The 12,271-nt window shown below is 50.3% G+C and overlaps 1 protein-coding gene across 1 annotated transcript in view; it reads right to left on the bottom strand.

Moving 5' to 3' along the window:
• Positions 1–5,848: 5,848 nt before the first annotated feature.
• Positions 5,849–12,271, bottom strand: part of Slc6a11 (solute carrier family 6 member 11) — a 117,512-nt gene continuing 111,089 nt past the window's right edge. The window contains exons 11-14 of the mRNA XM_028788672.1: positions 9,617–9,719; positions 8,718–8,818; positions 7,805–7,975; positions 5,849–6,040 (exon numbers count right to left, since the gene is read on the bottom strand). Of these exons, the coding sequence (XP_028644505.1) occupies positions 5,888–6,040; positions 7,805–7,975; positions 8,718–8,818; positions 9,617–9,719 (528 nt within the window). The 3' untranslated portion in view covers positions 5,849–5,887. The remainder of the gene's footprint in view (positions 6,041–7,804; positions 7,976–8,717; positions 8,819–9,616; positions 9,720–12,271) is intronic.

A 12,271-nucleotide genomic window follows, 5' to 3' on the forward strand; every position in this document is an offset into this window, starting at 1 on the left:
CTCTCTCTCTCTCTCTCTCTCTCTCTCTCTCTCTCTCTCTCTCTCTCCCCTCTTTTTCTCTCTCTCCCCCCTTTCAGGGATACCCTCCCTGGATAGTCTATTTAGAACACACACACATACACACACATACACACACACAAACACACACACAAACACACACACTTTAACCCCTGCTGTGCTCTATGGTCTCCTTACACCTCTCATGCAGATCACTTGTTCTGGCCCTCTCTTTACTTGACTTCATGGAATGCTCATAGTCTGGTCTCTGCCTACCAGAATGAAGCTGTGTGATACAGAGAGCACAAAACTGGCGTTTTCTGGATGTAGGTAGTGGCTGGATGAAGGACCAGAGATGGAGGGGAACAGACTGGGTAGGGGCAGAGGCTGCAGGGGTTGAATTTGCCTGAGAAATGAGAAAGAGAACAGGATTGCAAGGCAGTTGGTGGTACAAGCCCCAGCACTCAGTTTCTCCATCTATTCACTGGGTTAGTGACCTCATGTCCTCAGTTTTTTTAAGGGCTTGGGGGGAATGTTGGCTTTATTTGTAGCTGAAACAGGAAAGCCATCAAGACTGGGCTAGCCATTGATGAAGGATTCTTCCCTCTCTCCTCCAATAGCTGTGAGAAGCCATAATCTAGAAATAGCTACAATGCCCATAAATGCTGTCCCCAGAGGAAGGGTCCTGCCTGTGACACAAAGGACAGGTCCTGATTGATTGCTGACATCTTGGGGCAGAGCTGAATTCCTGGGCTGCTGAGTTTGGCGAGGGTGGGCAGCCACCCGCCTGGCTCTCTCTGCTTCCTCTCGCCATCTCTTCCAACCACATCTTTCTCCCCTCAGAACGTGCGTTTGTAACCAACTTCTCAGTGGCCTAGGGAGGATTTTTAAAAATAGCGTCATTGATTTTGTGTTTTGGGATAAAAAAAGCAATAGACCCGTTTTGTTTAGGAAAAAAATAATTAGATGGTACAGAAAAGAAAAATAAAAAAGAGAGGGAAATTGGCCTAAATCTTCTCCCCAGAAATTTTCATCATCTCTAAGTTGGTATTGTGCCTCACTCCCAATCCGAGTCCTGTTCTCTGTGGCTCTCCTGTGGACTTCCTTGTCCAGATGGGATGGGAGTCTGACTCCACAGCAGATGGCTCAGGGCTGGCCAGCAGGTGTGAAGCCAGGATAGTGTGGTGCAGTGTGAACAGACCCACAGGTGGGTCAGATACCTGCACTTAGCTCTTTTGTGTAGTCAAAAAGACTGAATCAGACAAGTGAAGCCATTTGCCCAAGGTCACAGCTAGAGGAGAGGGTGTCTGCTGTCAAGTTGGGGATGAAGCAGGGGAGGAAGAATTATACTTTTTTTTGTCAAGGGTAGCCTTTCTGTTTCTTCAGCTGGGAACCTAGATAAGACCTTGGGACAACCTCCACCCCTCACCCCTAAGTCTCCTGCTCAGGTCCCTGATCCAGGTCCCACCTCTATGGCCTGAGGTTAGCAACAGTGCCTCCTGGTGACCTCTTTTGCTGCTACCTGCTGGTCTAAGGCCCAGATAAGGGATGGGAGGGGTTTCCTCATTCCTCCCTTCCTTAAGGCCACATCCTGCAATGTATTCCTTGAAAGTCAACCCATGTCCTCCTGTAGGCCTATTGGTGGCTACAAATGGTCCCCAGTAATGTCCCTGAACCCTGATTTCTTAAACTCTGCTGGTCCCCAGCCTCTCCTATTCCCAGAGCCCCTGCCCCTCCCTCGGGCTCTTGTCAATTGTCCATCCTAACTCCCAACGCTCTCTCCCTCACTGATGGCTCAATGATTCAACCATCCACCAGGAACCTCTGTTGTCTCTTTTCAGGTCCTGCGGGGGAGGGTGTGTCTCCCACAGTCAATTCCTCTTGGAAGTCTTCAATGTCTCCATCCCTCTGAATGAGTTCTAGTGGCCTTCCATCATTCGGAGGAATGTGGAACCCTCGAGAGCTGCATCATGTTTCCAGGTGGCTTTTAAGGTCTTCCCTACAGAAACCCCACCATCTGTAATTTCAGATTACATGCTCTTGGGTGACCCACTGGTGCTGGTGGCTGCCTCTCTGAGCTCCCAAAGGTCAACTTCACGTGTGAGCTTGTCTGGGCTAAGGAGGTACCCAGGTAGCTGGTGAAACAGGGCTTGCCTGTGGGTTGGGGGCAGGGGGGGAGGGTCATTGTAGGATGAAGTTAGCATGTTAATCAGCAGACTGAGTAAAGTGGACAGCCCTCATCCTGGTGAGTGGGTGTTATGCTCTCTGTAGAGTGCCTAGGGAGAAGAGAAAGGTGGAGGACATGTAGAACTAGTTCACTCTGCTGGGGCTGAGACAGACTTCTTTCCCCAAGTTTCCCCCTGGGATGGGGCTACACCCCACAGCTTCTGTGTCTCCAGTGCACAGAAGGTAGATGCTGTGTTGATACCCACAGTATTCCCTGTGGAGTCACCCTTTTTCAACAGGGAAGCAGAAAGATACCTCAGCCTCTGAGTTAGGCTCAGAGCCCATCCCTGTTCCTGCTAGGTGCCGAGTGACATGAAGATGCCTTGCCAGCCTACTGACACCCACAGTTGACCCTGGGATCTGTGATATGGTCTACATGGGACCCCTGGAGAAGTGTGGGCTAGTCATATGTCCTCCCTGGGTATCATTGCTACCTGATTACAGACCACTGAAGTGAGGCCCAGGAAAGCGGGCAGACTCACCCAGTAAGCAGTATAGTCCTGCTGGAGAGGCCACAGAGGCAGCTCTTCCACAGACAACATCCATCAAGAAGGCTGAAGACACTGCTTCTTTTGACTAAGAGTGGGAACATTGAAGAAAGGGGGCTGCCCTTATATCCTACCCCAAAGTCCTGGAATGGAACCTGGTAGGTATTTAGAGACAGCCTACTGGATGCATGAAAGAACCTGATGGCACTAGGCTCCAGAAGATCGCTTGATCTTTGATGCTTGGTCCCCTCCACTCACGGGAAACTTTTTAGAACTAACTCTTGAGAGGGTCTTTGACTTGACTTTCAGATCTCCCCTTCCAGACTCCATTATTAGCAGTGTCTATCAGAGCTAGGTTGCAGAGCCTCACTTGGCCAGCAGGAGTCCCTAGCACACACAGCTGCCTACGGGTGGACTAGACAAATTCATAAATCCTGTAAGTTCAAAAGTCTGCAGTTCAAGCTTCCTGGGAAGGAAGAAGTCAGACATTTTTATGACAGCATCTTACTGCCTTCCTGCTGACCCCTGATTAAGTGAACATTCAGTCTGTCAGCAGGGAGAGCGCAGCTCATCTGACTCAGCAAGAAGAGGGACGAGGCAAATTCTGCGGTTTATAAGCCATGTGACTGTGGGAGGCAAATTGCTTGAGTTATCTGTGCTCTGATTTTCCCTATCTGTAAAATGGGCAAGTGGTTGTGAGAATAAAAGAGAGAGATGTGCTGAACATTCTGCTCACCTGAAGTGTCTGCGCAGCAGCCACCATGTACTACAGTGTGCAGTGACTACAGGACCCACGAGCCATTGGAGGAGGTGGGACCTGAAATGCCACAGCTCCCGGTGTTGTTTGATCTGTAATGCTGAGTGGAGAACACAGCCTTTAATTACAGAGCCAAGACGGTTATGAAGGCATACCCCGAGGATACCCAAAGACAGAAGGAGAACCCAATGAAGACCACTTGCTGGGAACAGCCACATGGGAGTGGATCCACATCTTTTAATTTTTAAAAACGAGCAGACAGACAATCTTGTGCTCTTTGGGTTGCCAATAAAAAGTTTGTTATGCAAAACAGTCCAACCCTTTTCATTTTTTAATAATACTGTAAATATTTCAGAAAGGATACATTGCATCATTTCTAATGAATATCAAAAAAGTTGTCGCAATGACATGTCCCCTTGCTCCCACTTACCCTCCCCTCCTCCCTACAGTTACCCAAATACTAGTATGAAATTACAAAAAAAAAAGAAGAAAAGAACCCAAAAAAAACAACAACCCCCAAACCACAAACCTCCCTCTACCCAGCCCCATGAGTAGTGTTAAGAGTGTCAAGTGTTAAGGGCCACATGTACAACACGTGCGTCTATGGTAACAGACATCAGGAATCTGTCTGTCCATCTGTCCATGAGGGAGTTGGTGGTGAGGAGCAATAGCAGCAATGGGCAGCCTCCCTTCTCAGGGGTGGTGGGGGGACAGCAATTGAGGACCAACCCCACAGGTCATCTTCAGGATGATGCTGGCCTTCCCAGAAGGAGTATATGGCCTGTGTGTGAGCACCTGGGGGCGGTGTGCCCTGGACAAGTGCCCAGTTAGATAGGGACGGTGCTGGGCATTGGCTCAGCCAGCTCAGGCTTTAAGTGGGAGGGGAGTTGGGCAGGACAGCTAAGAGTCTGGAAGCACTGGGTAAGTAGAGCATTCAGGTCTCTGACAGGACACTGGAGCCGTACCATGAAGACATCTCACCTTTCCGCAGACAAATCTAGGAAACTACAGGAAGAGGGAAAGAATGACCCTCCTTCCACTTCCCATCTTCCAATAGCTGGGCTGACAAAGCAGCTGAAAAAAACAAACAAAAAAAACAAACAAAAAACAAAAAAAAAAAAACAAACAAAAAACGAAGCGGCTGAGGAAGAGAGATGCAGCCTAAGAGGTCTGAGCCAGGCCGGAGGGGCAAGAGGTCTCCCCCTAAGGACTATGTCTGCTCTCCCTTTCCAAGGAAGAGCCTGAGGGATGGAAGTGAAGGCTCCTCAGACCCAGGTGACAGGCAGGTGAAATGGCTCCAGAGTAAGGTGTCTGCCCACAGGATCTGCAGGGATCAGCGGGAAGGTAGAAAAGGGGACAGGGGACAAGGCAGGGACAAAGCGGGGTGCACAGGGAAGGGACTGTGGGTGGAATCCAGCCCCAGGCCTCACTGTAGTGCCCCTGCAGGGGCAGCCATAGATCCTAAGCCATCGATCCTGGCCAGGCAGCTGCAAGAAGAGATGGTTACCTTCTGAGCATCCCTACTAGGAAGGAGGGACAGAGCTGGTGGCCAAGAAGGCTGGACAGATGGTGTGAGCCCCTGCCACAGGGGCTGGGGGTGCACTAGTCTCCAGGGATCAGGGTTAAGCTAAAACTCCAGTTGTTAGGAAAACACACTTCCCCACATTGTTGGTGGTAGGTTTGACTTAAGACAAGCAAGGTGGGTAGGTTGTAACCAAGGGGACAGAGAAGAGAAGAGGTCTACAAGTCTCTGCAGGTACTTCAGCCCTGCAAAGCAGTGAGGCAAGTACTCTTTCCTGCTCTGAAGACTCCATCTATCCCCTCCCAGTCTGGAAGATGGAGAAACTGAGGGCCAGGGAGAGAAATGAGGAGCCGCAGTCACTGGAAGGGACAATCAGCAACTCCTGGTTACTCAGGAGTCCTGAGGATGGTGGGATGCTTTGTTTTCTATCTTGCAACCTTGACATGTGGAAGGTGTCACTGAGAAAAGGGGAAGACCAAAATAAAACAAAATAAAACAAGCTTGTCCTAGGGCATAGAAGAGGGTGGCCAGGGAAGTTCAGAGATAAAACCAGGAATGACTGAAAGCTAGAGGCAGACAGGCACCGCTCCCCCACTCCACCTGCCCCCAGCATAAAAGTTGACAGTATAATACAAGGACTCTAGAAAACACAGGCTGAGCCACCCTAGGCCAGGATCTACTAGTCACTGTACAGAATTATCTTGATGAGGTGGATATGCCCACGATCACAGGGGTGAGGCGAGGGTACAGGGCACACAGTGGCCAGCTGGGAGTTAACTTGTTAATAAGTCCTGTGCAGACGAGCAAGCCCCTAACATTAGGTGAAGTACGAGGTTCGGGGTTCATTTACACGCAGGAAAGAAAGGTTGGAGCCGCATCCAAGTGGCTGGTGGTGACTCAGAAGTGCGTCTCCTTCTCTGTGATGGCAGAGATGGTGCCATCGCCCTTGACCTTGGCCTCACAGTCATTAACGGTCACCGTCCGTGGGCTGGCCCCAAGCTTGCCCCTCATTTTCAGATCAGCGCTGGGGACTGTCAACTTCTGTAATTTCTAGATGGTTGGAGAGGAGGAGAAAGATGTGTGAGCAAGGATGCTGGGGGCCAAGTCTGCCCGTTCTGCCTCCCCAGCCATACAGCTGTTCCTTGGAGCCATCAGACTGGGGCCAATGCCTTACTTCTCAGTTCTGGGTGAGGTGTTACCTCCCTGACTTCCTACCACCAGACACAGGGATGGCTGAGATCCCTGCTCCTGGCAGTAAGTGAGAAGTAAGGAAATGAAGGCAGTTAGCTCCTGCAGCGTGGATGTGGAGGGTAACCAGGACTAGAGAGTCATAATCAGGGGGCTGTCTCTCCATTCCTTCCTTGACAGCAGGGGCAGCTCAGCTTTGAAGTGGCCCAACAGCTGTGCCAGCCAGTCTCCTGACCTTTGGCTGCATCACTGTATCTGTGAGCCAGGATGCCAGGCACTGACCAGAGGGAAAGGCACTTCCAGGGCTACTGATGTGAATGTTGGTTGATCAGAGTCCTACCCTGCCCTGGGTTTGTCACCACACCATTGCAGTGCAGGGGGAGCTCTTTGTACTGAGCTCTTCAAGCTGTGCTTAGAGGCAGCTGCCACCCCTAATTCAGCTGCCATGCACTGCCTCAACTTCTTAGAATGCATCTCATGCATGGGCCCCACCACAGCACCGTCTGCCGTGCCCTGGGACCAGGATGCAGAAAACCCCTTCTGAGCATGAAAAAAAGAAGCTGCAAGGATTTGAGGTGGCTTAGTGCTCATGGACATGGTTGGTTCTCTTCTCTCAGGTGGAAGCTGTCTAGGTAGGATTCATATTTAGATTTATGGCAGCTGATTAACTGTGCTCCTGTGTGCCAGGCCCTGCACCAGGCTCTTGTCTTAGACCAAGGTCTAGAGAAGAGGCTCTGGAGGCAGGTGCCTGGGTTCAAATCCCTGCTTAATCACCTACATAGCAGAAATGTAAACCTGGTCCTTTCGTTTCCACAGCTGCTGACTAGAATTACTGTGAGGCTCGGGCTAAAGGGCCAATTACAACTCCAACATGATTCTTCCTCTGAGCTGTTCTGCTGGGAAGGTCCTTATACCTCCCAGTTCCCTCTAGACCCTGTCTGTGTCTGACAGAGGCTGTGTGGGCCTCAGGCTCAGGAGTGAGTTGTCAGGTGTAGATCACAAAGAAGCAGGGAGGCCTGAGGCCTGGCCAGATCAGAGCTCACTCTGTAACAAGTCCTGCTGTCTGGATAGATAGGCTATGCACTAGGATAACAAAAGGGGGGGCTTAGAAGTACCAGGAGGCAGCCGGAGGGCTGATTGGGATGTCCTGAGGCTGAGGTTTTAAAGTCCCAGGTCAATTCCCCTATGGACAGTTTGGTCTCAATCTGAATTAAACAACTGCTCTTGACCAGCACCTCCTGTGAACAACAAAAGGGACCTTCCCCATCCATCTGTCTCTGCTGAAGCCCATGTCCCCATGGGCAGGGAGCTGTAAGAAGCATTTTAGGTGGCACTTGTGGCCTGTCAGAGATGACATTTGGCTACACCTCAGTTCAGATCCTGATTCAAATGCTTTCCCTGTAGGAATGCCCAGACCATTTCTACCTTCTATCCATTAAGGGCCACCCTCAACCTGTTTGGCTGGTGGGAGGCTGAGGTGGAATCCACAGAATCTGGCTTAATCCAGAAATCTCACAGAGGTGCTTCTGACACAGCTTAAGGATGGACACCTGCCAAAGAGGAGCCTGCTGCAGTCCCCCTGGCGCTCAGACCCAGCCTCTGCAGCCTCCCCGACCCACTTCTCACCTCGGGCAGGGTGCCCTCTGTCTTCCACAGCTTGATGAAGATCCAGAGCGGGATACACAGCATGGAAGACAGAGCCATGAGCCAGCCGATGCCGTAGCCCCAAGCAGGATATGTGTACACGTTGTTGTACTTGAGCGGCTTGTACTTGACCAGAAAGAAGATGAAGATGCCCTGTAGAGAGACAGGTGGAGGAGGTTCTTGGTGGTACCCCTGCCCTATTTCAAAGGCCCAAGCACCTCAACTGTCCGCAATGGGCTTGAGGCAGAACCATGGTAGGAAGTCAGTCTGACTGTCAGAATACAGGGGCTGTGGTCTTGGAGCTCAGTCTCTTAAGGACCTTGGGGCCTCTTCAGGGCTGTGGTATCTCTCCCCTTTCCCAGGATCCTCTTTCTCAACTTCTGCTCACTCAAAAGTTTGTCTTGGGGATATCTCGAACCTGCTGTTCTGACCCCTTCAATTGGGAAGGTAAGTTCAGATGCCTCTAAAACCAAAAACACGACAAAAAAAAAACGGGGCCATTTTTTTCTGTTCATGGTCCTCTCACCAAGGTTGGTCTGTGGCCTAGTTCCAGGGACAGATATTCTCCTCAACTCTGTCACCTTCTCAGTAATAAAATCTCCTCACCCATGTTCACATACCCCTGGTCTCCAGGGAGGTAGACCAGTGTCGGGCTGGTGTACATAAGGCCCTCACAGGGAAGAAACATGTTCAGGGTCACTCAACACTTGAGTGAGGCCTTGTCTCAGCAAGCCTAGAGTGTGACCTGAGACATCAGGTCTAGAGAGTGTCAGGTGGCAAGGACCTTGGGGACATGACCTTCCTCAGGGCTAGCCTCAGCTGAACTGGCTGGAGCTGAAGAGTGGCTGGTGAACAAGTCAGTGAGGGGATGGGAGTGACTTTATGCCAGCCTTACCGCACAGATCCCAGGAGTCACGACTTTCCAGCACCACTTGATGAGTGATAGTGGCCGGTAACCAATCATGTCCTCAATATTGTCATAGAACCGGTTGCTTCCTATCCAGAGGAAAGCAAACAAGCATATGTGTCTCAGAGAAGAGGCGATGTGGGTCTACAGGGGACATAGGGTGCTTGGGCTTGAGTGTTGAGTGCCTGCATTTAGAGCGGGGTCCCTTGGGTGACATTATTAGGTAGTCTTATTATGCTCCAGGAAGCAGGGCTCTACAGAGCTCCTTAGGTCAGTGGTGGGGGTGCCTCTCTCTGTTCCTGGCTGGGATGTGATGTCTTTCTCCATTAATACTCTCAGCATGAGAGTTCCTCACCAAGACCAGAAGCAAGGTTACCACCCAATCTTGGACTTGAATTCCAGAACCATGAGTTCTGCTAGCCCTCTACTTTTTCCATAGCCCATGGCAACCATTTTTTTTTTTTTTGCAGTGATGTAAAACCAGTTAACATAATGGACAAGGTGAGGTGAGGGCCTGGTGATTCACAGGAAATGGGGCTCTGGGGTGAAGGCTGTCTGGGCTGCTTGTGAATACTGGCTATTGTTGCAAGGCTACACTCTGCTTGTTCTGGATATGGCGGCTGTCATCCTGGTTCATGTGAAGACCAGAAAGTGGGATGAATGAGGGCATGGCTCATGCTAGGGGCTCTGGGACACAATTTTCACAAAGGAGAAAAACTGAGCCTCTGGGTAGGATTGGCCAGTTTTCAGGGAGTCTGGGTCCTGAACATCCTATGCTGGCATAAAGCCAGGAAGATCTTGTGACAGTAGGAAGGGACCTGAGTCCCCAGGGAAAGTATTGAGCCAGATACAGCTTACCAGGCCCCAGCGGTCCAGCCTTCACTTACCATACACCCAGCCGATGCAGACACACTCAAAGATAGCCACAAAGAGCAAGCACATGCCACTGGCGGCGTATGAGTCAAAAAGCTGGAAAATGTACATGCCTCCCTGAGGGCAAGAAGACAGACACACAGACAGACATGTTGGAGAACAGAGTCAGTAGCCAGCCTTTGTGTGGTCTTCCCTCTGTTCTGGCAGCTGTCGGTTTGTTCATTTCTAGTCTGAGTGCTACACACTCTGCAGCTGGGTGTTCCGAGGCCCTGTCCTGCCGAGATGTCAGGGCTGTAGCTGGTCTGTGGCATCAGAGGCTCCACTGAAACCAGAGTAGGTGGCAGATGGCTTTATCACCTCTCCCCAGAGCCTTTCCAGCAGCCTCCCGGTTGGCCTTACTGCGGCTGGTCTCACCCTTTTCTATATTTTCAGAGGTTTAAGAGCACCTCAGCTCCTTCCAACCTGGTCCACCACCCATTCTCAGCAAAGTGGCCTCATTTTGCATTAGGTTAAGTTCTTTCAAAGCTCAACCCAAATGTCACTTCCTCTGAGAAGTCCTCCATCCTCAACCTCACTCTTTCTTCAGGCCTCCAGACCATATTGTTTAAACTCACAATGTAATACTAAAAGTGCCTTGTTAGGAGCCAAGAGCTCTGATCTCTGCTCAGGAAGCCACCACACCTTGGAATTTATTGTATCTGCAACTCTCAGCACAGAGTCCAGCGCACAGTAGGTCCCCAAAAAGATGTAAATAGAATCACCAAGAGCATGGGCTCTGTGGCGTGGTACTGACTGGTTTGCCTAGGGCCATGTCCCACTTTCTGACTCAAAAACAGACACACAGTAGGTGCACAGTAAATGCATCTGATGAAAGATTGTCTGTGAGCCCACTCTATAACACATGGTTGACCCCTTGGTGGCTGGTATTAATTGTCCACTTGACCAGAATCAGGATCGCCTCTGGGCATGTCTGTGGGAATGTTTCTAGAAAGAATTGACCAAAGTGAGAAAAACTTGGCCAGTAGAAGCCCCGATAGAAAGAGATTTGAGAAAAACCATGTGTTCGCTTATCGCTGGGTGATTGCTTCTATTTTGGCTTCCACTGTCATCCACAGACCTCAGCCTCTCTAGCCTTCCAACACAGACACAATGCTAGGAACTTTCTAGTGATATCTTGGGCCTCCAGTTCTAGTTACAACCACTGGGGTGTCCAGCTTCATGGGCTGAGCAACTACAAGGTCCTCCTCTCCAGGAAACAGCCCTGACATTGTAAGGCATCCTAGTGACCCCTTTTATACTCTGTTCCCCTAGAAGACCCTGAAGACTTCTTGCCAATTTCGCTTAAACAGTACAGTGTAGCCCTTCACACAGTGTTTATATGTTAGGTATTGTGAGTAATCCAGAGATGACCGGTACACACAGCAGGATGTGCGCCGGTCCTATGAGTCCTGGGAATCCACAGATTTGCTGTTCGTGGTGGTTCTGGTGTGAAGGGATGACTGTCTGAGCAAGTCTGAAGATGAAGCTCAGAGGAAGTCCTGCCACTCAAAGGGATCCAGGAAGGTCCTTCATGAGGACTGATGGGGGATGGCGAGAGCCTGGGAGGGGGAGGGATGGAGAGGTCAGATCTAGATTCCAGCAGGAATGGCATCTATAAGGAAGATCTTGATATTCTGAGGTCCTTGAAGAGCACACATGCAGGGAAATCAAATGTGAAAGAGCTTGGGGGGGGGGTCAGGTGGGGAAAGTCAGGGCAAGGGACTAGATAGAAAACCAGACAGCAGCTGAAGAACCTCCTAAGTACCGCATGATAGCCTCCAGACTGTCTTCTATTACATGTATTCTGAGACCATATGTCTCCTTATTTGTCTTCTCTAAAGATGGCGGTAACATCACAACAAAGACAGGGCCACACAGGGTACACCAGTTGGCTATGAAGGGTATGGTGGGGACTCTGGCTAACTGAAGAAACATACACTAGACACATGCTCTTAGCCAATAGTTGTCAGAGCGAGAAGGTGTGAGACCTGATGTGCAGATTCTCTGAGTGTACCACAAGTCAGAATTTTTCCAGGAAAAAGTTCTCTTTTTAAAAAATTATTGATAATGTCTTTGTATTTTGAAAACCATAGGGAGAGTGGAACTAAATAATCCCTGGGCCCCGTCTGGTGTGAGGCTGCCTTTGACAGGCACAGCTTTAGGCTTGAGTCTGAGGCACCTGGACAGCAATGGATTTGGCTTTCTGAGTTCAAACGGAGGATTCTCTTCCTAACAGCCACGAGTATCGCTTTTAAAAGAACCAAGTAACCGTTCCGTGCACTGCCCGGGAGAGCCTCCAGTCACGCACTGACTTCTGCTCAGCAACAGGTTGTATGGACCAGAGATGACTTCTGAGTGTTGCCAGGCTTCAGAGAGCCGGCCTGTCGTTACAGACTCTCAGGAGGCTGAGGTGGGAGAATCACAAGTTCAAGGCCTACCTCCAGCATAGAGTGAGTTCAAATCTAGCCTACTCTATTTAATGACACAATTAAAATAAAAAAGTAAAAAGAGAAGCCGGGTGGTGGTGGCGCACACCTTTAATCCCAGCACTTGGGAGGCAGAGGCAGGCGGATTTCTGAGTTCGAGGCCAGCCTGGTCTACAGAGTGAGTTCCAGGACAGCCAGAGCTAC

This window comes from Grammomys surdaster, unplaced genomic scaffold (genome assembly GCF_004785775.1).
Source record: "Grammomys surdaster isolate TR1022 unplaced genomic scaffold, NIH_TR_1.0 125756, whole genome shotgun sequence".
Taxonomy (NCBI): Eukaryota; Metazoa; Chordata; class Mammalia; order Rodentia; family Muridae; genus Grammomys; species Grammomys surdaster.